We start from the raw sequence: 26,985 nt of genomic DNA, 5'->3' as shown, positions 1-26,985 counted from the left end.
TTATGCTGAAGCAGCTTAAAAATGGTTATTTCAATGCAGCATCATTCCCAGACTTTATTTCCACCCCAGACTTAGAAACATATGCCCATTTGGATGAATAAAATATTGAAAAGGAAGGAAGTCATTTTATCACAAGATTAGCAAATAGAATTTCATAAACTAAAATTACAAAACTTTAAATTTATGAGCACCCTTAAAATGACCTAAATGCATTATATCCCAATTCTTCTACCCACACTCAGAATCTTCCCCTCTTAATTGATCAGGGCTGTGGTGATTTAGTTGTAAGAGTTCATCAGAATGCAGGGAGAGAGCAATAGTGAGTTTTACTCTGCATCATCCCATATAGTTACTTCCCAGAGAACTTCCTGACCACGTAATAAAAGAAATCAACAAGAGCAGTAATTTATTATTTTATGTCCAAATATTCACAGACATCTCTATGATAAATAATAACTTAAAATATTCTATATCAGAGGATTCTGGGTAACCAATATTAAAAACAAAACTAATGAAAGAGTGAAACAAATAATATTTCTCTTATCAATTTTTTTAAGCTCTTTGTTCTTTCATAACTGTCAGCTCCATCCTATTATAAGAAATGCATCTGAAAATTGTAGGTTCTTAAAGGACTGTTTCCCTTACCTAACACCTCGATGTTAAAATACTTCTGAGAAGTGCCTGCAACATTAACTGCTTTACAGGAATAGCTTCCTGCGTCCTCCAGAGCGACTCTGAAGAGCTTTAATATCTTCCCATTGTTCACGATCTGGATAGTACTGCTTTCAGTCACCTTCAAAGGCCAAAACGGGCAGTGTTATTTCCAGTCCTCACACAGATGCACAACTAGTAATTGACATGGAAGCTTTATATCATTATTAATAGGAAAGTCACATTTTTAAAAAGATTTTATTTATTTATTTGACAGAGATCACAAGTAGGCAGAGAAGCAGGCAGAGAGACAGAGGAGGAAGCAGGCTCCCTGCTGAGCAGAGAGCCCGATGTGGAGCTCGATCCCAGGACCCTGGGATCATGATCTGAGCTGAAGGCAGAGGCTTAAACCCACTGAGCCACCCAGGCGCCCTGGAAAGTCACATTTGAATGATTTATTTCAGAGGCAGCGGCAAGGAATTATGCATATCCTGATGTCTTCACTTACCTGAACTTCATCTTTATACCACATAATGATGGGAGAAGGCGTACCTTCAACTTCGCAAAAGAGATTGGTTGGCTGATTGACCAGCACAGATACATTTGTTATCTGTTCTTTATCTTTAATTACTGGAGGAACTGCAAAAAGAGAGGAGTCATGGCTAGGTAATTTTGTAATAAATATTACTTCTGAGGTTTCTTTACACAGGCCTTTAGAAAGCAAATTCTAAGATACCTGATAGCTAGAAAGGCTGGTCATATTCAAGCACATGCCTTAACACAAAATGAAAATCTTGACCAATATATTTATAAATAACTCTTCTTAAAGTTTTACTTTAATTATCAATTCAGAGTTTTGAAGTGAGGATAAAACTTAGGATAAATTTAAGGGAGGAACTAGTTATTCCACATACCACTAAAAATGTAAACTGCTAGGGTCTTAATTAAGTCATGTGAGGGGGTCACTATTTTGCTGATGGAAGTGCATATATCCCAGTGTCTACGGGAAGCCAATATCCATGAAATTTCCAAATGAACATAACCTTTGACTGATGTACAAATGTACAACTATTTCATTAAAGCATTACTTATAATAACAAATAATTGGTAACACCTGAATGTTCATCATTAATAGATGCAGGTTAAGGACATCATGACATACCCATACAGTGGGATGCTAGATCGGTATAAATAAGAGTTAGGAATAATGAATAATTCCAAAGATGGATATTTTGGTAAAATAGACAAGGTGTAGCATAATGGATGTAATATTCTCCTATATATGTACCTTTTGATACATAAAAAGAGAATAAAATATATATTCTCATTTCCTCCTTATGTATAAAATATCTCTGGGAAATACACGCATGCACACACACAAACTTAATAAATTTCTCTGTTGTTGGGGGGATAAGTACATAGCTTAGCTTAGGTCATGAGACTTCTGACTATTCTGCCACCTGAATTTTAAATAAAGTCACAATAAATTACATAAAATTTGAAATTAATCAAGTAATGAATGCAATCAGATTATCAATTTCTTGTTTGATAACATTCTATTCACATTAATTTTAAATAATACTACATTGAAAGAATAATTTACATATATAATAATTAGAAAATGTCACATATTCAACCATATGATTTTGTTATTTTATCTATGTTTACCATGGACTTTGAGGTTATATTTTTTTTCTGTGGTTCCAGCTTCATTGACGGCCACACAGATATACTCCCCATTGTCAGAGGGTGTAACAGAAGCAATGACCAACAATGTGCCATCTTCCAAGATAGAAATACCAGGCTCTCTGCCTGTCAGCTCTCTCCCATTCCATATCCATTTGATAGTTGGTTTGGGGGTACCTAAATGAGAAATCATAATTTTGTGATATTCTATAATAAAACTAGGAATCATTATTAAATCTCAAATACATTGAGGAGAAACAAAAATTTTGTTATGACTGTAAGGTACCCTAAGGTACCATGCTACTTTCAAGATATTTCTCCTGGCATGAAATTTCAAAGAGATTATGGTATTTAATGCTTCTAATTCCTGATCGGTCTTAATAGACCTATGGTCTCTAGGGTAAAGTTTGAGTCAGTTGTTTTTATCAAGACTTTCAGAAGACAGTAAGCAAACCGAAGCATTTTCTTGTGTGAGATCATTGTAATTAATGGGGAAAAAACTCTACTGATCAAGTGAAGAGAGGTTGGGGATAAAAATAAATGAAGAACAAAAAGTAAGAGGCTATCCCAGGAACATAACATAAAGATTGCCCAAAGAAGTAGAGTCACAAGTGCAGAAGCGATGCTCTATAATTCACACTTTAAATAGTCCAGATACCCTAGAGATGAGGAACTTCTACTACTGACACATTTGGTGATCTCATGCTGTTAAATATAGGACAATAGGAACAATTCTTGACTTTTTATGCTGAAAAGAAAACTGGGCAAGCGGAGGGCAGGACTGATTTCCTAGATTTATTTATGAGTAAGTGGAAGTGATGTGCTGCTGAGTAGAAGTGATAAAACCATCTTGAAGTATGTAATAGAGCCAAAAGTACATACCGGAAATAGACAAACATGAATTCTGCATTAAGAATGTATTTACTTAGCAAATAATGTATCAGGCACTAGTCTAAGTACTTTCAAAATTTACTTAATACCTATAAAAATAAAAAGGATATTTAATGCATTTGTATGACATTGTCAATAATCTTATATTAAAGGATAATGAAAAATATTAAAGTTTTGGCACATAATCCAAGACAAATACAAAAGAATGGCAGAATATATAGAATGTGTCACTAAGGCTAAACTCAAGTTGAGTTAAGGAATTTTGAAAGTGACTATGAAAGTTGTACTTATGAGAAAAAAAATAAAACAAAAAAAATTGGCCTATTTCATTGAGCTAACAGTGAAGATGAGAAAGAGAAGGTGAACTGACGGACTGCAGGTGTCTACGTTTTCAAGGAAAAAAGGGTTATAATCATTGCCTCATTTCTTCACATCCCACTCATTCCTTTATGCATTTCAATCAGACTTCTCAATGAATACTTGTAGAGTGAATAAATGAAAAATTAAATAAACAAGCCAGAGAAGTTGCAGTCTTTTTAACTTATAAATGGTAGAACTGTCATGTACAAGATGAGACTTGTTGCACAAGACAAGGAAGGCGAACCCAAGACGTGGTTTTTCGAAGTGGAATAGGGAAGTCAAAACAGCTGGGAAAAGGAAAGTCCAGTCAGCCTTGGAGTCGGGGATCCAACAGAGAGCAAAGGGCTGCAGTGCCACTGGAAGGGATCCAGAAGCAGCAAGTACTCAAATACCCGACTTTAAACCCTTCAAAGGGTCTCTTCTCCAGGACTTGTCTCCTCCTTCACCACTATGGGGCTAGTTACTGATAATTATTTTGATATGTGAAAAGCTCGTTAAAGTTCTCTAGTAATGCTACTAGAAAATAATCATTGGTGAGAGCTACTGTGGAGAGATGCAAAATCTTGCTACAGAAACAGGAAGAGCCATGAGGCCCTTCATCTGCCGCTGCCTCCAGGAACAATCGTTAAGAGGCCTTTGTGGGAGCAATGAAGATACCAACTGCATGGAGGTGACAGAAAGAATACTGTCTGGACTTTACCAGAACTGCTGCAAACACATCTGAGTCACTGTGGATGAAAGCATATGTGAAAGGGAGGACGTTCTGAACCACCTACTGGCATCCCAAGGGTGGTAGTGACAACGCCTCTTTCCCATCCCCCTGAGGAGAGAGAATAAGAGTTTCCTGCCAGGAAACATTGTGGGATAGAAACCCCAGAAATTCGGGAAGGTAAAAGGAGTTTGGATGAGCCTCAGAGTATCAAGGTAGAACCTGCCTTTAGGATTACCAGTAGAGGGTAAATCTAAGAAAAGAGGTTTTCAGAAGAGCAGTATCAGGGGTTAGTCTTAATTTATACTTCTGAGTGAGATAAATGCAAAAAATTCTGAATAGCTCTAGCTGTTACATTTTAATGAGAAATCTTATCAAGACCGAATGAACTAAGAATTAACATGAAGGAGCAAGTACTACATGGGAAACATGATTGATAAGGCAAGCTTGGAAGAACAGAGGTTTTTCCATTGAAGTAGATAAAATACCGGTGAGAGAAAAATACCTATTCAAAGAGGTGTTATTTAAAAGAGCGATTAATGCCCAAATGTTGTAACAAGGACTAACAAGTGGATCTTTCCATAAAGATGTTTTGGGTTCAATAGAGAATTCTGAAATAATATAACATTATGCTAATGCCCGTATGTCCAAGGACTACATACCTTTTGCAGGACATGGAAATGCAATGCGTTCACTGGCCACTCTTTCTTGGAATGGGGTGTTATATGGAGGTTCTAGGTCTTCCAGTGTAGGCGGTTCTATTAGAACAATAAATGCATTATCGCGGGCTTTCTTTAAGCAATACCAAACTCTCCCGCAGCACCATCAACCAGCTACACTGGTGAACTGTTACCTTTCCTGACTCTCTTCCTAATATGACACATATTTCTAGCTGCCAGACATATCTACCTCAGGCTATGCAGTACATTTATCAAACTGCTAAAAATATATAGTCAAATATTTTGCTAGAGAAGACAAGATACAGGGTGCCTGGGGAGCCCAGCCAGTTAATAGACGGACTCTTGATTGTGGCTCTGGTCCTGATCCAGGGTCATGAGATCAAGCCCTGTGTTGGGCTGTGCTCAGCGCAGAGTCCGTTTGGGATTCTCTCTCTCTTTCTCCTCTCTCTCTCAAATAAATAAAATCTTTAAAGGAGACAATTGCAGACAGCATCACCCAATTTTAATTTTCTGCACAGTACTTCTCACGATCTGTATTTCTTACTTTTTCCCTTGCTTTCTGTCTACTCACAGGAGAACAGCTTTTGCCAGCTTGATGCCCCCACCCTACATGTATTTTCTTATGCCCAAAATCACCTTGGACATGTAGCGTTATTTCTGTTTCATCACTGCCTGCCGTGTTAGTAGCGACACATGTATAGACGCCGGCATCCGAGAGCAGGGCTGGGTCAACGCTTAACGTTCCATCTGAATTGCTCACAAGCCGCGCTCCGTCCACCAGCGCGGCACTTCCACCCTTCAACCACGTGATTACAGGAAGAGGCGTCCCTTGAGCGTTGCACAGGATGTCCACTCTTTGACCAGCTTGGACTTTCATAAGTTTAGGGCCACGCTGTATCTTTGGAGGAACTAGAAACAATTGGGGATTAATAATCCAATTTAAGAAATTCCTTTCTCTTCTCACTGTTAATGAGAACTCCTTACAAAGAAGCAGCACAGAAAGTAGAACAGTCTCAGGATGTGGACCCAGGCTCAGGCCACGTACTAGCTGTGCGATCTAGGGCAAGTCAGTAAATTTCCTGAGGCCCGTTTCCTTGATAATCCAGGCAAGAATAACCTCTTCAATACCAGTCCACTGCAAGGATTATGGGCAATAATAAATAGAAAAGCCCTCATGCCAAACTTGAGGGAAAGACAAGTGTTTGAAAATGTTAGGTTTCCTTTAATTTATAAATAATTTAAAGTTTAAAACCCTCTTAAAAGGCAATGATTTCTATAATATAAGGAAGTAAAAGAAAAAGCATTTCTCTTCAGGTGTTCCTAGTTTTTGCTCTCTTCGTGGAAGGTTTAGCCAGACAGTGAAAAAAGTTTCTAGTAAAAACTTTTGCTAATTTCAGAGAAGAAAATCAAAATCAAAATCAAGCCTCTATTACTTGTCTTTATCTACCTTCCTTTAGAAAAATGAGGTAATTTATCAGAACACTGGCAAATGCACATCCATGCATTATACACTAGAGAATCAAGTTAACTCATAAGGATATCGTTAGAATTTATGTACCTTACATCCCTACAAAGCCCCATTCCTCAGTCCTTTGTTTTTTAAACTTAATATTTAGCCAATTATAAGGTTGTGACAACCTTATAATTTTGAGAGGATTGTTAGCATCATTTTATGAAAGAGAAAACTAAAGGTAAGAGAGGGTAGGTAAAATGCCCAAGATACACCACAGCTAGTAAATGACAGAACTCTCCTTGGATCTCAAATCCCATGGCTAATAGGACACTATTACAGTGACTGATCCGAAAGGGAAATCAGGGCAATGCTACCTAAGAAAATCTTTTCCTGATATTTGAATATTTGGCACCTATATAATGCCTGACAGAGAATGTACTCACTAAGCATGTGTTAAATAAATATCTATTTTGGACAGACTATGGTAAAGTTGAGGGAATAAAACAGATTAACCGAAAGTTTTTTAAAAGTTAAAGAGTTCCAGGAAGCATAATGCTTTCAGTTGACGAATTCTTTGAATATTGAAAATGACCATTTAAATACTAATAAATTCTTCTTTGAGAACTCACAATCACTTCTACAAAAAGCCGTCAGTCTAAACACTTTTTTTTTTTACAGTGTATCAAGAGTTGTCATAAGTGACTGTAGACATTTAGTAAAAAGAAGAGCCAAAATTTCAATACTGTTTATTTAAGGAAAAGGGAAAAAGTTGTCTATAGATGGCAAATAAACTTTCCAGAGGAAATGAAAGAAAATCACCAAGTCTTCAATTTTAGAAAATTTTTCTCTAATTACTCTACACACAATTTGGAGACTATCAAAGAAACTACTAGGACTGATTTTCCTGTGGCCAGTACACAGATATCACATGCCTTCATTTCAAAACTCACCATGGACATTTAATTTAACAGACTGAGTCACGTTCCCAGCTATATTTGTGGCAACGCAAAGATACATCCCACTATCTGAAACGCGGGTCTCAATGATCTTCATTGAACCAGAAGGGAGGAATGTGTGTCTAAAAGAAAGAAACCACATAGTAGACCATAGAACATCAGAATTTTAATATCCCCAATGCAGCTGCACTTCAGTGTGAAATTTCTACTCTGCAAGCCATTTTTGAAACCATTCTCCCATCTATATTATTTCTATACACCTTTAATATCAGGAATTTTCATAATTCTATTGTGTGTATTGATGTCATAGTATACAGTGTATACATTCTGCATGATGTTCTTACAAATACAAAATCAGTTTCCTTTTACCCTTAGATCTAACCTAATGGTCTGCAATTATCAAAAACTTGTACCTCTGTCTGTCTTATTAAATTGTGACTATATAAAGCAAATATATATTTTAGTAAGTTTGAACATATTTTGAATACTGTCCTGTTTTTTCTGCAATGCTCTGTTAAAAAATTTAATGTGTTAAAATAAAGGTGAAAGAAGGTACATTCGTAATTCTCAAAAATTTACTGAATACGTTCTTCCTACAGGACAATAATGTAGTTGAGTGAGCCAGATCGACATATAAAAATGTTATTATGTTAACTGTATTGAAATAAGTTTAAGGAGGAGAGGGTCAGATAGACATGCTTAATATCAAGATTTCTTGTGTACCTAGGAAAAAGAAAAATTGTTCTATTGGCCCTGAGACAGACAAATGAATAAATAGTTAAAGACAAAATTCCCCCCAAAGACGTAGCATCTAGGAAAATCCAACATGTAATACTCAATGATGGAGATGTTATTACAAAGAGCAAGGAAAGGGCCAATTATTCAAAAATGATGTTGGGCAACAGGTCTGCACATGGGAAAAATAAATAAATCAAAATAGAACACTACTACCTGGTGATTCACAGACCTGTACCCCTGGGGCTAATAATACATTATTTGTTAATAAAAAATTAAAAATTAAAAAAATAGAGCACTACCTAATAACAGACACAACATAAAAATTCATATGGATCAAGGTCCATAATGTGAAAAACAAACTTAAAATATTAGACTAAAACACTGGTGGCCATGTTAATATTCTTCATAAAGTAAAAGTCTTAAAAACAATAGAAGTAATACACTGAGCTACATAAAAAATGTAAAATTCTATGTAATCAAACATCACACATTAAAACCTTGCCGTGGTCTGAGGAAAGGTATTTGCAACACATACAACAAAGGAGTGCTATTAAGAATACAGACCCAATTTCTGTATTCAACAAGAAAAAGACAAGTAAGTCACCAGAAATCCGTGCTGCAGGCTTAAAAAGGCAAGTTACAGATGACACAAATGCCAACAAAAAGGTAAAAGCAGGGGCGCCTGGGTGGCTCAGTGGGTTAAGCCTCTGCCTTCCGCTCAGGTCATGATCCCAGGGTCCTGGGATCGGGCCCCGCATCAGGCTCTCTGCTCAGCAGGGAGCCTGCTTCCCCCTCTCTCTCTGCCTGTCTCTCTGCCTACTTGTGATCTCTGTCAAATAAATAAATAAAATCTTAAAAAAAAAAAAAAAAGATAAAAGCATTTTGGGCTCCTGGAAGTCAGTCACATGAGAACTCAGACAGTTGCAAGATACCATTTCACACCCATCTGAACAACAAAAATGTTTAAGTCCATCGATACCAGGCATTGATGATAATGGGGACGTCTGTGCACCTCTCTTCTAATGGGAGAAGGGCAAACCAGGAGTGCCTCTATGGACCGCATTTTGCATCGTCTACACAACTGAAAGTAGGAATTCATCCTGACCAGAAACTGCAGCTCTAGGGGCCAGTCCTAAAGAAAGTCATGCATGTGTATACAGAGAGACATACATAAAGACTTTCACTAAAAAGCCTTGTTTGTAAAGTCAAAAAACTAAAACCAGACCCAAGAGAAACAAACAAAACCCTGAATGTCCATACACTGGGAAATGTATACACAAAATGGAGACTATGTATATCGTGGTTAAAAAGAAACTAAACCAGGGGCACCTGGGTGTCTCAGTGGGTTAAGCCTCTGCCTTTGGCTCAGGTCATGATCTCAGGGTCCTGGGATTGAGCCCCACATGGGGCTCTCTGCTCAGCAGGGAGCCTGCTCCCCCCTCCCCCATCTCTCTCTGTCTGTCTCTCTGCCTACTTGTGATCTCTGTCAAATTAAAAAGAAAAAAAAAAAACTAAAAAGAAAGAAACTAAACCTATGTGTACAAAAATGAACAAATGTTGACTTAATACAGCAAGCAGTAAAATAATAGGTAATATGTTACATGGCAAATTGAAAACAGACACACAAAATTAAAAACATAGAAAACAAGATCCTATACAGTGTTAGAATGGTTGCATAGGAGGCATGTGACGTCTGTGGTAGTATTTGCCTCTGGAAAGGAAGACAAGGGGTTGGGGAAGAAAACAAGGAAATGTTAACTGTATCTGTAATATGGTATTTCTTTCACTCAAAAATATCCAAAGCAAATTATTTTTCAAAGAAAGAGTAAGCTTATGTAAAGTAGTTCTTTAATTGTCTTTTTTACCCTCACCAGTGGTAGCATAAATATCTAGCTTCATAACTATACATCAGTAAGTTTAACAGACACAGCTAGAGACTATAAGTTCTTATTCCACCAGTAACTTCTGGCATGATACTGAATTAAAATAGTAATTGCTACTATTCCTTGAGAACTAGAGACAGGGGTGTGTGGAATATACATTATCTTATATAATTCTTGCAGGTAAAGATCAACTCCATTTCATAAATAAGAAATCTAAGGTTCAGAGGGCTACTGAAAAAAATTGCCAAAAGTTTCAGGCAAATTTTAAGTGGTGGAGGTAAATTCAACCTTGTACTTGCAGGGCAACAAAGGTGGTACCTTAAAGGCTCTGGCATTTTGGTTTCCACATCTATCAAATTTAGCCTATCAGATTATTAGCCTATCAAATTTATGGTCTCGGTGGGCCTTTAAATGTCTAAGGGTTTAATCAAGAAAATTTTACAAAACCATCTAATGAAAGTCAAATCTTAGTCATTAGAGTACTTATTGTGTACTTATATGGGATTAATGAGATTCTATGTGTTCTATGCATTTGTGCTAAACAGATCTACATACAAATGTGCTCCATTTCAGTAACTACCCTGTAGAGGCACCTGTGGGAAATTACGTCAAAGTTGGGTGTTAGCGTTTCTGATATTAAAGAATGATCTAGAAGGTATACAAATATTTGCTGTAGGTTCAGGTACATGTGTGAATTATCTCAAATTTAAAAATCATTTTTTGAAACATCTGTAAACCTAAGTAGGTACACCCATCTGCCCCAAGAGATTGTTTTCACGTGTCATAGTCTGTCCCCGATCCCCTACCTTGGAGAAAATGGAGAGATGAGCTGGGTCTCTTTGGCCCACGTAATGATGGGTGGGGGTAAGCTCTTCACTTCACATGGAAGCGTCACCTCTTCCCCTGCAAGGACGGAGATCTCAACAGGCTTATCTTGAGACAGTCCTCGTTGATCTCCAAACACTCTGGGCCTTACTAAAATAAACACATGTTTTTGGAAGGGAGAGAGTACATTGAAAACAGTTACCTTACATTCAAATGTGGATTACTAATATTCTTTAAAAATGTACAAAAAGATGCTGCTGTGCATTCCAAAGTTTCAGGGCATCTCCAAAACTTTCCATTCATGTATTTATAGCAAGAGCTGAAAGGAAAATGACCAGAGAGTTTCTCTTTTTAGTTCTTCCTTTCAGAACATAATGAAGAGGTCAGCCGAAATGCCCTTCGAGAATCTGCCATTTGTACAAGGAATTCTTGGGGTGCCTGGGTGGCTCAGTGGGTTAAGCTGCTGCCTTCGGCTCAGGGCATGATCTCAGGGTCCTGGGATCGAGTCCCGCATCAGGCTCTCTGCTCAGCAGGGAGCCTGCTTCCCTTTCTCTCTCTCTCTCTGCCTGCCTCTCCGTCTACTTGTGATCTCTCTCTGTCAAATAAATAAATAAAATCTTAAAAAAAAATTTGTGTACAAGGAATTCTTCAGGGCAGAGTGCTCACCAAGGCATGGCTAAGGTTTGGCTTTGCGAGGGGGTTTTAACTAAGGGGTGTTTCTGAAGCTGCTTGGGTGCAGCGAGTCTCCTCCTCAGGGAACCACCATAAAATTTTTCCGAATGGCTATACAATTACTCTCCCTTTAAATAAGAATCTCAGTAGAAGAAATGGTGGTTGGCAGTAAAAATGCATTTTTGTAAAATGCAGTTCACTTGAGGAGAACAGCCCCTGCTAATACAATTTGGGAGAGAAATGTGAGTTTTGGCACCGGCAGACAGTGTCAAAGGAAAACACTCCTCCAGGGGCTCTCACCATAGACGGTCAGCTGCACTTTCCTTTTGGCGTAGCCGGCCGCATTGGTGGCGGTGCAGACGTACTCCCCGCTCTCTTCACCCCCAGGTGACACCACATACAAACTTCCGTCAGCCCCTGCAGAAAACTTAGCACTGCTGGTGGAGATCAGCTCGCCTTTCTGCGAAACACAACAAAGAGGTTTTTTTAAGATAATGAAGGAGTGACTTCATGTCTGGAAAAGGAAGAGAGGAAAAAAAAGATCTCCATGGGGGAAAATACTAGATTTTTGAAAAATGCTAATTTGACTTAAGTTATTTGTACGAAAATTAGAGCAAAGAAAGCAAAGGCAGTATTTTGACACACTGAACCATGTCCCCTTTGTTCCAGAGCTACTTAAAAATGGAGCGAATAATGGTAATAATAATGAATGGGACAGTCATAAGCTAACCATGTACAGTTTTGAGCACGTCACAGAATTAACTATTTTCATGTTCAAAGCAATCATATGAGCAGGAACTACCATAATCTCCCATTTTATAGATGAAAATATTAAAGGTTGGGGATGATGTGGAATAACACTCAGTCTGTGGTAGTTCTGGGACTTGAACCCTGGCAGTCAGGCTCTGGACCCCAAATTCTTTCTTAACCTTCATGCTTTATCCTGGCACAAAGGCCACCCTGGCCTTTCCTTTTTATGTTTTCCTAAAATGCATTAAACTTCTATATAGTACCAGACACTGTAGAGTTTGGGGATCAGCAACAGCCCTGGGTTTTTGTGTCCAGAATGCAGAAATCTTAACCTTTTTATTTAACTTCCAGATGTCAGTACCAACTTTATATTTCAGAGCTTTGTAGATATATAAAATTAGATGCTATGGTAAAATGCTTGGGTTGTAGTACTAATTATACAAATGTCACATTTTGTTATTATGCCATCATTTTATATTACTTATAGCTGTCAGATTTAAATTAATTTACAGAAAATACATGCTATCTTCATGACTGTTCAAAGATGAAAAGGACTTCCTTAGCAAATGGGTTTTTCCTCCTTGCAAGAAGACAAGTAAAAGCTGGACAACTTCATGATAGGGACACAGAGGGGAATAAATGAGTTTGTGTATGTCTTATTTTGCCTTCCTAAAAGAAAGGGTCAAAGACAAAGATTTGGGGGCAAGAAGTTTAGTTGAAAAGTGATCCCCAGAGGCTCAAGCATGTGGGCGGGGGAGTGAGGCACACAAGGAAGGAAAGTTAAAAAGATTTCAGTGTTCTTGTTTCCTCTGTGGCTGGGCTGATAAGCTTCCATGTGCTGGGATCCTTTGAGAAATCGTGTAGAAGAAACTCAGAAGTATTCTGATGGATGAGAAGCAGGTCATTTATAAAGGACACCTGCTCCCCTGTTAATTAATGCCCCTGCTCCCCTGTTGTTAATGCCCCTACACTTCTCAGCTACCCAAGAGCAGGCTGAGTGGCCTTGTGGGACTCTGGAGAAAGCCCTGATTCCAAAACCTAGAGAGAGACACGCATGAAGTGGGACTCTGGCCGCGTGCACGGAGCTGTCCACCGGAGTTGCGCTGAAATCACAGCGGCTGCAGGGATGTGGCAAGGGTAGAAAAGGATCTGCTACAAACATGCTAAGTGTTTAGAAAAGTTCCTGGTATACAGAAGGCGCTATGTTAGCGTTCACTGTTGTGTTGTTAATGTTACTCCAGCATCAGGTAGGTGACTGTACTAAGGACATTTTAAGGTCCCCTCCAAGTGGTACGACTGCATGGGTTTTCCTTTTTATAAAATTCTACGGGACAGGGCGCCTGGGTGGCTCAGTGGGTTGAACCGCTGCCTTCAGCTCGGGTCATGATCCCAGGGTCCTGGGATCGAGTCCCACATCGGGCTCTCTGCTCAGTGGGGAGCCTGCTTCCCTTCCTCTCTCTCTGCCTGCCTCTCTGCCTACTTATGATCTCTGTCTGTCAAATAAATAAATAAAATTAAAAAAAAAATTCTACGGGACAGTCACAAGTCCTGTGTATGACAAAAAATATTCAAACACTGTGATAACACGTAACATTAACAAACACCACTGGGTAGGTCATTTACCTTGGACCAGATGATGGATGGCTTGGGAATTCCACTTGCTTTGCATGGTAGAGTTACTGGAATGCCTTCAATTGTGCTGAGTACCTGCTGCCCGTGCTGAATGGTTGGCAGGACTGAAAAAAGGAGGCAATATTCAGAGTCTGAGCATCTGTTCTTCCATTTAAAGTTATACGTTTTTAGAATACATTGTGTATTCGTAAAAACTAGCTAAGACAACATTTTCCGATCAAAACGTAGAGTAACTTGTAAAGGAGTGTAATAGAGTAAATACAGTAACTCTAATCTGACCATTTTAATAAAATACTAACTTAAAGTCAAGTAGTGAATTATGCATAGCAAGTTAACTTTCCTAACAAAAGTAAGACTGAAGAAAATCCATGTTTTCCTGGAAACTCAAGAGGGAATTACATCTGAGCATTTACACATTTAACCATACTTTTCATCCTTGTCCATTACCCATTAGGCTGCAAAGAGCTGACGTAAGCCCACCGCTGGAGAAATGGACTGTTTAACCACTACACATTTAATATCTGCCTATTCACAAGCATTGCTTAACAAGCTACTAAATTTAATCCAGAAAGAAGGATATGTTTTCTTAAAAGAAATTCAACAATAAAACTTGTAAGGCCTTAGGCGTTCACATTTAAAAGACTAAAATACAGGATTCTAAGTCAGTAGTTTTCACTAAGAAGAATAAAATACCTTTTGACTTTAGAAAGCAACTGAAGAATTAACATTATATGAGCAGAAGCAAAAGGAAAAGGAAGACTATTAATGATTCCATTCTGTGCATATCTCGATTAATCACAGGCAACTAGCATATGAGAAATTATCTATACTCAATGTTCTCAAAATAATGAATTTGATAAACAAAGTTCCCATACATGAAAGTTCTTAACATAGCACAAGGAACACAGTACAAGCCCGATACACACCAGGCATTTCTTTTCCTTCCCCTGGAAAGATGAAAGTGGAATGGCTCCCCAGGGCTCATGTACTCACTGAAGCTCTTGCTTTTGAGACAAGTTTCTCTAGAATTATCACAGCTACCTGGGAGGAGAAGTTTGCCAGAACAAGAGATACCAGAGACTTCTGTGCATAAACATCCCTGGAAGGCTTTGTTACATACTGGTATTTTCCCAAGGCTGGGTTTATTCCTTAGATAATTTCCTCTTTTAAAAAATTATCAAAAAAAATTCTAGATACTCTCTATGTCAGGCTACTCTCTAATTTCAGAATCATCATGGAAGAGTCGACTCTCAACTCTACCGTAATTTTGTGGCCACATGGAATAAGCCGTTTTCTTAAATGCATACTGAGTTTGACAGCTATTAGGGGAAGTGGCAAATTTAGGCATTTTCAAATCTGATGACATCTGTCTGTGGAAGGGCTGTTTCTTTCCAGATTGTTCACCTACCTAAATCAAGATGACAAGTGAGTGGTTTTCCATTTTAATTTACATCTATATGTGCATGCATTAATTTATCCTTTTAAGAACTGGTCACTGAGAATTTTTAATGAGTATTCTTAAAAGGGGCGAGGCAGAGTAATGAAGGAATGTCAGTGCTAATTAACATGCCTACGGAGGTATAGAGAACTTGTGATGCTGTGTCACATCCAACTCAAAAACTAACCTGTTGGCTGAATGGTTGCTCGGTTTAGTTCCTGTCAAATGTCTGGGTTGGGTTTTTTTTAACCTTAGTAACTAAAACAGTTTCTCATTTAATTTCATTTAAGATGGACGAAATATGTGGTGAAGTGATCTTTTTAGCTTTTAATCATCAACATTTAGTGTGTCATGATAAACCACATCACTGGTTCATCTATTTCCTTGCTCCTCTGATCTGGGTGACATCCCAACTAATCACATCTCTCTTCCACTCAAGTAAAAATTTGCCTCAGAATCCTCCTCAACACAATATTCTATGGAGTGACATGATTGTATTTCTATACTAGATTCTCAAGGCAGTCCCCAAGCACCTTCTAGGAAATTGATGGACTGATTTTGCTCTAAAAATAAATTGTATTTTTTTTTGTATATAGTTTTTTATTGTATATAATTGTATTCAATCTGGTATTGTGCATTTACTCTTTTAGACTGTAATTTAGTGTTACTTTAATGTTTCTTTAAAATAGTATTTCTTCAAGAATATCCCATGCAATGTTGGTGGGGGCTGGTATAAGATTGAGAAACAGAAGAGGCTATTTACAACGAGACACAGACATTAAAAAAAAAGAAGACAGTCTGTATCCACTGATAATTTCAATAGACCAAGCAAAATGTGGAAATTACCGGATTCTCCAATTCATGTCCTAAAAAAAGGATGAATTTACTAAAAACAAATGTTCTGTGTTACTTTCATCTCTGTACACAGAACTATTTTTTAATGCCACATTTAAAGCAATGCTGCAAAGTCTTTAAAGAAAATATTTTTAAAAAACCCTTATGACAACTTCTTAAACTATGAAGTTGTCACTTATTTATTGAGATGTAAAAAGTTCGTGACTGTTAGTCATGAACGGAAAAAGATAGCTTTTGGATTTTCTTATTTGTGACCTTTTAAGTTATCTAACATGCGAAAAGACTGTTTGGAGCACATAAGGTGGCCTTTAGAAAAGTTTAGGTCATTTCTAGCTAACACACAAAGGGGTCATTAGTAAGGACATGCTTGTTGCACAATCCAAAAAAAAAAAAAGGCAATTTGGATGGAATAATAAGTTCAGCTTGCCTGAAATTAAAATGTATTTTTAAACATAACTCTTTGAGAACTCAGTTCACTTTTATCAATTAAGAAACCACTTACAAAAGCCCTTGGCCAGACTCAGCTGGTGACTCCCAATAAAGCCTTTCTGTGTATGTAGGAAAGGGAATTCTGGAAACAGCTTTAACAATGTAAATAGTGTTCAAGAAATAAGGCTTTCTGTTAAGAATAACAATTAGGGGAAAAGTCTACTTCTTACAACTAGAAGACAGAGTTATTTGATTTAGAGACATAAACCTAGCTTTGAACATGGTTTGGAAAGAATTACAATGGGTGTGTCTCTTACCATGTACATCCACAGTGGTAGTTTTGTTAAAAGTTCCAGCAACATTACTGGCCACACAAGTATATTTGCCTCCATCCTGAAGGCGAACTCTTTCAATATGGAGACTCCCGTCACTGCGTACAGTGATGTAAGGATTTTGGACCAACTTAAAGAAAAAAAAGTCATATTTAATTTAAAAGCTAATGTTCCCTAAGCTAAAACCAGATTCTTTTTTCCAACTGGGTTATTAAATGTCTTATAACAAAATATTTTAACACCCTTAAGGGAAAAGTGATGAGTATAAAATGTTACAAAGAGTAGAGTCTATTATATGTCATCCTGATAAACCACCAAATATTATACATACTAACATCCGTAGGAGTTATGCACATGCTGGAAAAAGAAACAACATGGAGACATCACTTGACACAAAACAAGTGATGTCTCTATTTCATGTCTCTGTGATTTTTGGTATCACTCAGGACGCAAATTCCACTAGTGACTTTTACTTTTTACTAATTTGTTGTTTTTCAAGAAGCGTACAGTACCACCTGCAAGTTATTTGATATTTTCATTTTGGCAAACAGCCAGTCATTCAAGTTGAGAGAATGTGATTCATTTCAACACTCACCTTTTTCGGTGAAAGATGCAAATATTAGAGGCAATGTATGATATAGGAACTGTGTCAGAGAAGGTTGGCAATATTTTCTGTTAAAAATGGTCACTCTAACTGACATTTATGCATTTTGTTCAATCACAGGATACCTTTGTGCTCAAACAGTATTATCCTTTGTTATAAGGGCATTTAATTATTGAGTGAGGTCTACTAATTATCCTCAGGATTTTATGCAAATATGAACAATTTTACATCTTATTCCAAGGAGTCAATTCACTTCTAATTAGTACTTCAAAAAGAGAGTGAGTCTAACTACCCTGGAAAATGGAAGGAAAAGTGCTCTTATCTACATGAAAATTTATTGCCAGAGATAGCATGTTTGCAAAAAATTCTATAGAACTGTGACAATTTTTTATAATCCTTTCATAAGCCAAAGTTATAGACTGAAAAAAAAAAAACACAAAATAGATCCACACTTGCAAATAGTTCATGATAAAATATATAATGTTTGACATTATTAAATAATAAAAATAATAAAGATTAATAAATGATAGAATTTTATGAAAATATCAGTATTTATTATATCCTACAAAAAGGATATAAAAATATTTAAAGGCTATAAAATAATTTTATATTTGTTTCACTTTGTACATATTCTGAAGTTTATTAGTTGCATTGAATTTAATGCAAAACTATAAAAATCACACCATTGGCTCTTTCTCCATCTTATTAATTCTGAAATAATGTAAATTGCATAAACATGTTAATACTGATAAAAGTTTTTCTTTTGCATTTTTGTATATTTATTAAATTGAAATTTCAATGCTTGGAATAAACTATCTCTTACACAAGAAAATTAGAAATGTGAATGCATGGATTTAAAATGTTCTTACCATGGCTGAATTCTTAATCCACCGACGTTCTGGAATGGGATTTCCAGCCAACAGAGCACAAGGCAAAGTAAGCTGCTGTCCTTCAATAACACTGGTCACTGAAGGGCTGATTCCAATAAGTGGAGCAACTGAGACAGACAGAAACAGGCATTATCAACTCAATCTTACCCAAAAGGAAGACAAACATCCTTACAGGCCAAGATTATGCTCTTTAAAAAGCTGAATTTTCAAGAATAAGATTTTTAAGTATAAATGGGCTTGAACTCAAAGGCAGAGATAAAAGACCCTTCTAAGAAGAGAGAATGGCAAGAGGGCAGATTATTTCATTCAGCATAATCTCTTCCAGTCCTGTCCATGTTGATACAATACCCAACTTTTGTATCAACATGGATGGGACTGGAAGAGATTATGCTGAGTGAAATAAATCAGGCGGAGAGAGTCAATTATCATATGGTTTCACTTACTTGTGGAGCATAAGGAATAACATGGAAGACATGGGGAGATGGAGAGGAGAAGGGAATTGGGGGAAATCAGAGGGAGAGACGAACCATGAGAGACTGTGGACTCTGAGAAACAAACTGAGGGTTTTGGAGGGCGGGTGGTGGGGGGATGGGTGAGCCTGGTGATGGGTATTAAGGAGGGCACGTATTGCATGGAGAACTAGGTGTGGTGCATCAACAATGAATCTTAGAACACTGAAAAATTTTTAAAAAATTAAATTATTTAAAAAAAATGAGAGGGTAGATAATAGTATAGAAGTAGAGAAAGTAAAAAAGAATTAATCTATGGCATGGAAGGCCAGAAATACCAAGCTAAGATATGTGCAATGTATCCAATGGACAAATGGAAAGAGACTGAGAACACTTAATAAATTTAAAAAGTGGGATCATCAGAAAAATTTTCTGGAAATATTAATCTGCACACTGTGACTAAGACTTACAGGAGAAGGGAAAGACCGGAAAGGATGAGATCAATGAGGGGGCTATCATAACAGGTCAAGCAAATAAAAGGAGGTGCACTCTCTTAGATGTAAATATGTTCTTTTCTAGGAATTAATAAATTTAAAACAAATCAAAGCAAAATCCCTAGATATTCTATTTGGAAAACTTAAATATGTAGATGAATAAAGGGAGATAAATAGAAAAAATTTTATAAATGCATATTAATGAGAAACAGGTGCTGTTTAGCATTTACTTTAAATTTACATTTACATTTACTTACATTTACATTAAATGCTGTAATAATTTAGACAATGTAGTACTAGTGCATAAGTCAAATTCCAAGGAATAGACATAGGAATACGAATTTAGCATGTGACCAAAAGGGTATTTTAATCAGTGGGAAGAGAATATTCAATAAAAGATACTGAAACAAATGTCCAACCACTTGGAAATAATGATAGTGTATCCTTACTTCATGTTATATCTAAAAATAATTTCATGTGGACTTAAAATGAGAAGTGTAAAAAAGGGAATAGAAAAGAATGCCATTCAGGGAAATATAAATCAAAACCACAATGAGATACCACCTCACACCAGTCAGAATGACTAAAACTAAAAAGTCAGGAAATGATAGATGTTGGCGAGGATGCGGAGAAAGGGGAGCCCTCCTAAACTGCTGGTGGGAATGCAAGCTGGTGCAGCCACTCTGGAAAACAGCATGGAGGTTCCTCAAAAAGTTGAAAATAGAGCTACCCTACGACCCAGCAATCACACTACTGGGTATTTATCCTAAAGATACAAATGTAGGGATCCAAAGGGGCATGTGCACCCGAATGTTTATAGCAGCAATGTCCACAATAGCCAAACTATGGAAAGATCCTAGATGTCCATCAACAGATGAACAGATAAAGAAGATGTGGTACACATACACACACACACACACACACACACACACACACACACTGGAATACTATGCAGCCATCAAAAGAAATGAAATCTTGCCATTTGCGATGATGTGGATGGAACTAGAGGGTATTATGCTGAGCGAATAAAGTCAATCAGAGAAAGATAATTATCATATGATCTCTCTGATATGAGGAATTTGAGAGGCAGGGCGGGGCATTGTGGCGATAGGGAAGGAAAAGAAAATGAAACAAGATGGGATCCAGAGGAAGACAAACCATAAGAGACTCTTAATCTCATGAAACAAACTGAGGATTGCTGGGGGGGCAGGAGGGTAGGGATTTGGTGGTCTGGTGATGGACATTCGGGAGGGTATGTGCTATGGTGAGTGCTGTGAAATGTGTAAGCCTGATGATTCACAGACCTGTACCCCTGGGGCAAATAATACATTATATATTAATAAAAATAATTTTTAAAAAAAGGATATCATGACTCTAATGTGTATATGTGTGTATTTATATTTAGACTTAAATCAATTTATTCAAGTTGACGTTCATTTCTTCAAATGGAAGATAAGGAACTTAGAACAGCTGATATGTAAGGTTATTTCTAGTTTTAATATCCCATGAAATATGAAATAGGGTGGGGGACAGAAAACTAATTTAGTAGTCAAATATTTACCTGTTTTTTGTTTGTTTGTTTGTTTGAAGTGGCAAAGGCAAGAGGTGATGTAGTAAAAAAGTCTAATGACTTAGATGAGCATGATATCAAAGCACTTAATTAATCTTACCTAGTCCTGTCACTGTTACTGTTGTCCGGGACTGGATCTTTCCAAACTGGTTTTCAGCTTCACAAATATAGGTCCCTTTATCATTGGCCCATATATCTAAAAAGAAGAGATCATTTACTCATTCAGCACCATCTATGAAGCACAACTATGTGCCAGGCACAGTGCAGAGACCTGTGGGTGGAAAATGTGTAGGTGCTGTCTTCTGGCAGTTCCCACTCCAGGAGAGGAGACATACATAAAACCAACAATCATACCACAGTGTGATAAATACTGTAATATGCATTTCAAGCAATGAGCTGTGGGAGCGCAGAGACAAAAGAGACTGATGGCATGTAGAGGATTTGGGGGAGGATTTGCAGAGGAGGTAGGATACAAGCAGGTAAATAAATAAATAAATAGCAGGTAGAATAGGGGGAAGGGCAGTGTAAGCCCAACAGGCTGCAGAGATAAATGCATAACTTGAAAAAAAATCAAGGTCTGTGCAAAGAATAGAAAGCTGCACTACCAAGGTATCCTGCAGCAGCACCCTGGGGACATTCGGAAGGTTTGCAAGAGAGATTTTTTTTTTTTAGTTGGCTCAGTGACTGGGGGAGTACATTGGCACTTAGTGCAAAAACTGGAAAGGCCATACGGGGGGACAGATTCATGAAAGGAACAATTATCCCAAGTCCAGTAAGAGTTTTGAAGATCTTGCTGGAAATCCATGGATTTGACGACTTTGTTTATAATTATATGACAATTACATTTCCAGTTTCTATGTCTGAGCTGTCAGATTCATGGGGATATACATAAACATGAATGTACATTATGTAGACATTGCCAGGGTAGACATTTTATGTAGACATAAATGTAGACATTTACCTAATGGAATACCTACTGTTTCAATAAAAATTACTTTATTTTCCTCTGTACTACATTTTCAATGTTAAAATAGTTATTACTGTGTAGGTAAATAAAAAATTTAGACTTTATTTCGAGACAGTAAAAAGAATATTACAAAGTATTTTTTAATTAAGGAAGGTGTTGGGGGATCAGGATGAAGACTACTAGGTTAAAGGTCATGTGCACACTGGAGACAAGCTAAAGACATAGTTTGGTGCCTTGTCAAGTGTTGCTTGTCTTGTGAGCGATAGGGGAGGCAACAGAAGATCTTAAATAGGGAAATGACTGTCATCTTTGCAAATATCTTTGCAAATAACTAAATAAGCACAGTGTAATCTCCTGAAAAGATCTGATAGAGAAAAATGTAGTTTTCCATTTTAAACAGTTCCATATTCTCCCAGATAAAGAGCAATGACAAAGCTTCTACTCCTCTGCTAACCTTTTACATTTAACTGGAGAATGGCATCTGGTGAACTCAGGCAGTGTCTACTCTGAACAACAACAAATATTCATTTGCAAGGAAAATTCAGCAAACCATATGGTTAATAAGGCACACATTGTTTCTATCCAAGCTATTTTTCCTATTATTAATTCTCAGGCTAATTTGTGTAGACATACATAAAACAACAGAGAACTGTTTGTAATCACTACTTTCCTTCTAGATTATTTAATTTGGGTACCTGGGCAACCACTTGTCAATACACCACCTTCTTTTATTCTTCCCTTTCTACATCTCCTCTAACTGATTTGTTTCAGGTCCAATTGGTTTCTTATTGGGCTTTTCTCATCACTACTATCACCCCACCTGCATAACTCTGTGAGCCTCCCCATTTTCCTTCTCATCTCTCCCGCCTTGCAGAGTGGTTGGTCTGAAATAGTATTTCATGTGCCCTTTCCTGCAGTGAAGCGTGGAGTGTTATTTTCTACCTCATCAAAAGCATTTCTTCACCTGCACATTCCAGATCCTGCATGATCTGACCCAAGGGGTACTTTTGTGGCCATCCCCTTAGACGGTGGATTGTAAAATGCCCGAGTGAGGGACCCCACATATGGCTTCTGTCTTCACCACAGAGCCTGGCTGAGAGCTGAATACTTAAGCACTTATAATTAGTTTAATTTGTATTTGGAAGTTTAAGAGGCTAATGGACATTTAATATTTAATAAACATGGAAACCATTTATTGGAGACTTGCTACAAAATAACCCCAAAGATGCAATTACTCTTTAAAAAAAACAGTTAATCAACTAAATGATTTTATCCCTCCAGTGCCACTATTCAAACATTCTAAACATTATTTTAAAAAGTACAAAGTGTTTACAAATATCTGAATGCTTGATTGTTTACAGGCAAAATTTTTGGACACCGGAGTCTGACATTTTTTTTTTTCAATCTTCTGCTCCAGGTAAATATCACTTTTAATCAAGGAGCTTCCATAGGGTATAAAGTCCCTATGCATATGGTTATGTATTAGTGGTCAAAAAAAAATTCATTGAAGTTAACTAACTCATAACATTTTACCTTCCTATACAGCAGTTGGTACAAGAGTCAATAAAATGTGATCACTTATCCACCTGGAAGCCCAAGTGACTCCATTTGCAATAAGAAAGTGAGATAGGAAGAAGTCACATTGTTTCATAAGCCTTTATGATATGACATATATTTGAATAAAATATGAATAAAATATGACTCATTTATGTCAATTCCAAAATATAAGAAATACAACAAACACAAAATGTGTCGGCAAGATCAATTCACAATTTTAAACAGACTGATCCCTATGTATAGAACATGAAGGTATAATATATATGTACATACTTGTATAAAATATATTTCCTTTAACCTACTTGAAATAAAGAGAGCTCCTGTTCTTAGTTGGCTGATGGAACTCACTGAAAAGGGTCTTGAGAAGATGGGCATGTTGTCTGATCTCTGCCATTTAATCTTTGGTTCTGGATAACCCTGGACATAGCAAGGTAATGTCACATTTGAGCCAATTTCCACAGAAACATCAGCAGGTTCTTGTATGAAAACTGGAGGTGCTAGAAGATATTTAAAGCAAACAAGCAAAAAAAGGTCATTGGGATAGCGTACAGGCACATTAAGTATAAGCGTCATTATTAAACTGTCAACAGATTGAACCTGAATCAAGGTATTGGTTACATAATATTTTAAGTTTACCCTTTAAGTATTCCTGGCTGCCACTGAAATAGCAGATATTTCTTTTTTGCTTTATAAATGAAGAGAAGCACAAGAAGTTCAACTACTTCCTTAAAATGATAAATGATGAAGAGAATGGAATTTAAGAGTGAGAATTTAAATCAAGATTACTTTAAATAAAGAGAATCTTTTATTTTAGAAATTTGTTTTCAATTTTAGTTTATGTCATACTGCTCAAATCTTTGAACTTTCTTAGAAAAAAGTTTGCCTTGTAATGAAATATTTTTTACACTTTCTAAAACTTAGCTTCTTTTGGTCAAATTTTTAAGGAACTTAATTTATACCAGAAGTCATTCTTTAATCAATCACTGTAACCAGTTAATAGTATTTAATCTTAAATTACATTCTTGTTCTAGATCACATCTAGATCATTGCTTCTCAATGCCTTTCACTTCTAAAATACATTTTTTAATTAAAGGAATTAGAGCTTGAGAATCATAGTTTCTGATAAAAAGAGAATAATGAGAGCTTAATATCTTAGAGTTAAAATCTGATTCAGAAATTATAAAATTATAGATCAAAAGGCTACAGTTATCCACATAATTTAGGTAAACACAGAAGCCTGGAGGAAGAATTAGAAATGTGTCATGGGCACAACTTGGAAAACATGGGAAAGCAATATACTTGGAGAAAGCTGTCAGCAAGCCCAGACAGATGAGGCAGCGAGTATGTCTAGCCCCTAGAACTTATAAGTAATGATGTATGAGATACCAGACAGGGAAAAACATATAGGATGCTATTGGAGGTAATTCATGAAACCTGCTCATATAGGATTCTTTTTTAAAAATTCTATTTGTTTATTTGAAAGAGAAAGAGAGACAGAAAGAACATGTGTGTTACGGGGGCAGGAGGGCCAGAGGGAGAGGGACAAGCAGACTCAGGCTGAGTGCAGGGCTCTATTTCACAATCTCGAGATCATGACCTGAGCCAAAACCAATAAGTGGTCTCTTGACCAACTAAGCCCCTCCTCTAACTGAGGGGCTCCTGCCCAAATAGGATTCTAAGAGGAAGAGGGAAGACAGGGAACCTTGATAAGGTCAAAGGTAAATATTGCTTAGAAATTCAACTATCACTTACAAAGCCAAGCGCTGTTGTTAAGTGCTTTCCATGATTTTTCTCATTTATCTTCACAATATCTTCACAATATCCTTATGGGGTAAGTACTATCATTACTTTACAATTTTCTCATTTATCTTCACAATATCTTCACAATATCCTTATGGGGTAAGTACTATCATTACTCTAATTTTGTAGATGAAGAAACTGAGACAAGATAGTTAATTTGCTAAGTGTCACATGGAATTGAATTGTGGAGGTAGAATTGAAAACCAGATTAATGCTGGTAACAATTCTTTGTCATTTTACCAGCCTCCCCTTTTCTATAGGTTCTTACAACTGCTCAAAGTCAAATTGTTTAGCAGGCTAATAAAAATGGGTGCAGAGAGCACTTCTTTCCTTCTCATTGGGAATTCTGGGACTCCGATGTACAGTTGTCTCCCAAGCAGCCTTGGTGCCTTTATTAGCCGGGGCTAATGGACATCCTCTAAGTACGCAGCCTCATCTCCCATCATCTCCCTACAGAAATCTTATTCTCTGGACAATTTGAACTCTTCACTCTTCTCCGAACAAGGATTGACCTTTTTTTTTTTTTTTTTAAGATTTTATTTATTTACTTGAGAGAGAAAGAGAGAGCATGAGAGGGGAGAGGGTCAGAGGGAGAAGCAGACTCCCTGCTGAGCAGGCAGCCCAATGCAGGACTCGATCCCGGGACTCCAGGATCAGGACCTGAGCTGAAGGCAGTCTCTGAACCAACAGAGCCACCCAGGTGCCCCAAGGATTTACCATTTTTATATCAGTGCCCACATGTTACTGCCATCCCTTTCAAATGCAATGTTGGTTGTTGATCTCTGGCTATTGAAATATTGACAATTCTTTAATCCAGTTCAAAAGGTCCCTCATCAATGCCATCTCTCATCCTCCCAGACAGACATGATTTCTTCCCTCTGAACTCACCCTGTATCACTCTCATGGCAATGGCCACATTCTGCCTTTTATTAAACTAATGTTTGATTTTTCCCTAGAGAGTTCATGTTTGCAACCATATTTTATCCTTTATAGCAACTAACATAGTACTTTGTGCATTATTCAAGGCTGCTAGATATCTGTGAATTATTGAATCAATATTAAAACACTTAAACAATAATCTGTGTGTGTATTTGTATGTGTGTAAGTGCATGGTGATTATAACAACCTCGATCCCATACATTTGAACTTGCACTTTTGAAGAAAAGAGGCAACTTCAGAAACCTTATTGCTTGTTTACTGAACCTAAATAAAATAAAATAAAGTTAAGCCCACAACTGAGTAACATATTTTTAAAAAGAAGTGTGGGATTTCTCTTAATCCATCTCTATGGGAACTTGGCTTAAAAAATAATTGGCAAATAAGTATATTTAGAAAAAAATTTATAAAGCAGCTCATTGTTTGCCTTTGGTGTAAAGGGCTAGTTACTTTTCTCTAGAGTGATAGTAATCATTTATTCCAGAGCCAGTTTCTTTTCTGAAAAAAAGACATTAAGTATAAAAAAGTCTCAGGATGTATTAGGTGCAGATTGTGGGCAGGTGGATGTGAAAATGGGGCAGAAACTAAATTCCAGAAGAACAAAAAGATATGCAGTAGGCTGGGATTGACCAAATATTTGGGAGGAACCCAAGCTTACTGACACAACAGAACATAGCCATCGGTGAAAATGGAGACAAATCAGAACTCTCAGAAGTAAGAAAGCCAAGAACAAACTGGACTGAAAAAGGACAAGCAGAGTTCAGGTTGTGCCCATAAA

At 37.1% G+C, this 26,985-nt stretch overlaps 1 protein-coding gene across 1 annotated transcript in view; it reads right to left on the bottom strand.

Annotated features, from left to right (window-relative positions):
- Positions 1-26,985, bottom strand: part of LOC111150763 (hemicentin 1) — a 471,859-nt gene that overhangs the window by 201,701 nt on the left and 243,173 nt on the right. The window contains exons 16-28 of the mRNA XM_022508355.1: positions 23,774-23,968; positions 21,048-21,143; positions 18,414-18,541; positions 16,926-17,070; positions 13,878-13,990; positions 11,805-11,964; positions 10,814-10,982; positions 7,381-7,508; positions 5,614-5,886; positions 4,960-5,055; positions 2,320-2,514; positions 1,160-1,290; positions 646-793 (exon numbers count right to left, since the gene is read on the bottom strand). Of these exons, the coding sequence (XP_022364063.1) occupies positions 646-793; positions 1,160-1,290; positions 2,320-2,514; positions 4,960-5,055; positions 5,614-5,886; positions 7,381-7,508; positions 10,814-10,982; positions 11,805-11,964; positions 13,878-13,990; positions 16,926-17,070; positions 18,414-18,541; positions 21,048-21,143; positions 23,774-23,968 (1,977 nt within the window). The remainder of the gene's footprint in view (positions 1-645; positions 794-1,159; positions 1,291-2,319; positions 2,515-4,959; positions 5,056-5,613; positions 5,887-7,380; positions 7,509-10,813; positions 10,983-11,804; positions 11,965-13,877; positions 13,991-16,925; positions 17,071-18,413; positions 18,542-21,047; positions 21,144-23,773; positions 23,969-26,985) is intronic.

The sequence above is a fragment of the Enhydra lutris genome, unplaced genomic scaffold (assembly GCF_002288905.1).
Source record: "Enhydra lutris kenyoni isolate GAN:26980312 unplaced genomic scaffold, ASM228890v2 scaffoldscaffold24, whole genome shotgun sequence".
Classification (NCBI taxonomy): Eukaryota; Metazoa; Chordata; class Mammalia; order Carnivora; family Mustelidae; genus Enhydra; species Enhydra lutris.
The sequence above is the reverse complement of the archived record's forward strand: the minus strand, read 5'-3'. Positions and strand labels throughout refer to the sequence as shown.